The 1,999-nt window shown below is 36.8% G+C and overlaps 1 protein-coding gene across 1 annotated transcript in view; it reads right to left on the bottom strand.

The window, feature by feature from the left end:
- Window positions 1-86: 86 nt before the first annotated feature.
- Window positions 87-1,999, bottom strand: part of EMH_0072560 (uncharacterized protein) — a gene marked incomplete at both ends in the record, with an annotated part of 2,495 nt that continues 582 nt past the window's right edge. The window contains 5 exons of the mRNA XM_013499230.1: window positions 87-98; window positions 256-346; window positions 614-717; window positions 1,277-1,432; window positions 1,612-1,847. Of these exons, the coding sequence (XP_013354684.1) occupies window positions 87-98; window positions 256-346; window positions 614-717; window positions 1,277-1,432; window positions 1,612-1,847 (599 nt within the window). The remainder of the gene's footprint in view (window positions 99-255; window positions 347-613; window positions 718-1,276; window positions 1,433-1,611; window positions 1,848-1,999) is intronic.

Below are 1,999 nucleotides of genomic sequence, written 5' to 3'. Positions count from 1 at the left end.
ACAGCAGCAGCAGCAGCAGCAGCAGCAGCAGCAGCAGCAGCAGCAGCAGCAACAGCAGCAGCAACAGCAGTATAAAAACAAAAACCCTAAAAAACCAACTAAGTAACACAAACAAATCGAAATGAAATAAAACAAGTAGAAACAAGCAAATATAAACAAATACAACAAAATAAAAAGAAAGAAAAAGAAAGAAAAAGAAAGAAAAAGAAAGAAAAAGAGAGAAAAAGAGAGAAAAAAACTTTTATTGTTTCTTACGTTGTTCTGTATCAGAGCGCCAGCTACATTGCCGAGGGCGTAGCAGTATATTGAATCGAAGTCGCTGGGGAAGCCGCTGCGGCCTTCGTAGCTGAAACAAAAAAAAAAATAAAAATAAATTAAATATTATAAATATATAATTTAGTGAGGTGTATGTACACGTGAAAGCATGAATAAGGTGTTCTATCTATACAAATGATGCTGCTGCTGCTGCTGCTGCTGCTGCTGCTGCAGGGTTGCTGCGGTTTGTAGACAGACATATATAGAGAAAAAAAGAGAAAGAGATACAGACAAACAGACAGAAAGAGAGAGAGAGAGAGAGAGAAAGAAAGAAAGATAAAAAAACAGATATGCGTACCCCAGGTATGTGCAACGGCCGTTGAAGGGATGCTTGAATCCTCTTCTTTTGAGTTCTTCGGTTGTCATCTCCAACAGCAACTGCTCAGTATGAATCAAAGCGACCTAAAAATAAATAAAATAAAATAAATAAAATAAATAAAATAAATAAAATAAATAAAATAAATAAAATAAATAGACACAGCTGACAGCAGCAACTCGTTCCGGTGTCTGCTCACCTTCAGCTACAAACCAGAAAAAAGAAAACGGCATAGAATCACCGCACTAAACTTATTAAAACGACTGAAACAATACGATGAAATATATGATGAAATATAATACTTTCTTTGTTTTAATATAATCTAATTTTGCATATTAATATGAAGCTTTGTTTTTTTCGTTTTACATAAGAAGATGACTCTGCGTATGGGTGCATTGAATTCAATATATGGAGGAAAGCACAACATATCAGTACACAAAGAGATCCGTTTTTTTTTTTGTTAAAATAAATAAAATAAAATAAATAAAGTAAATAAAATAAATAAAATAAATAAAATAAATAAAATAAATAAAATAAATAAACAGCTGACAGCAGCAACTCGTTCCAGAATTTGCAATACAGCAGAAACCACTCATACAGAAACCAGAAAAAAACAAAACTGAACAGCAGAGAGAGAAACCTAACCTGAACGTTTCCATGGGGGTCGCGATCGAGGAGAAGCTGCTGCTGTGTGTGCGTCGGCAACATATCTAAAACTTCTCTGCTAGCAGGAGTAAGCTTGGATCTATCAAATTCACCAGCAGCAACAATATTGTTTATTTCTTGAATCAGTACTCCGACCTGTACATACACCCGAAACGTGAACGCACGCGCGCAAGCGCACGCGAAATCAGGCGAAACTCGGTGTTTTTCATGAATAAAAATCGCGTTTTTTCTCTCAAAAATATTTTAAAATATATTTATTAATTATATATCCGCTGGATTCACGAATATACGTCTTGATTCCGCTGAAAACCGACCTCGGGTATGAATTCTATAAGACCCTCCGGCAGCAGGATCACACCGTACAGCTTTCCAAGTTTCGCACGGGTTTCTACGAGATCAGCTGTCATCGCGACCAGCTGCTTCAACGATTGTTTCTTTGCTTGAACTTCTTCACCCACAAACGTCATATTCGGGTGACAGCGCAGAGAGCATTCCAACGTAAGCAGAGAAGCACTGCGACCCATCAGCCGCACAAACTGATACACGTCCCCTGAAGAAAAAAAAGAAAAAAACAAAGAGAACACAGTGGAACTAGAGAAAGCATGCGATGAACACAAAGAAAGAAAACAGCGAAAGCAAAGGAAAAAAAAAACCAGAAAAAAAAAGGAAAAATAAGATTGAGACAAGTTGTAAACAGACGAG

The sequence above is a fragment of the Eimeria mitis genome, genomic scaffold, assembly GCF_000499745.2.
Source record: "Eimeria mitis Houghton genomic scaffold, Emh_scaff4112, whole genome shotgun sequence".
NCBI lineage: Eukaryota > Apicomplexa > Conoidasida > Eucoccidiorida > Eimeriidae > Eimeria > Eimeria mitis.
Note: the sequence above shows the minus strand (reverse complement) of the source record. Positions and strands in the feature narration are given on the sequence as shown.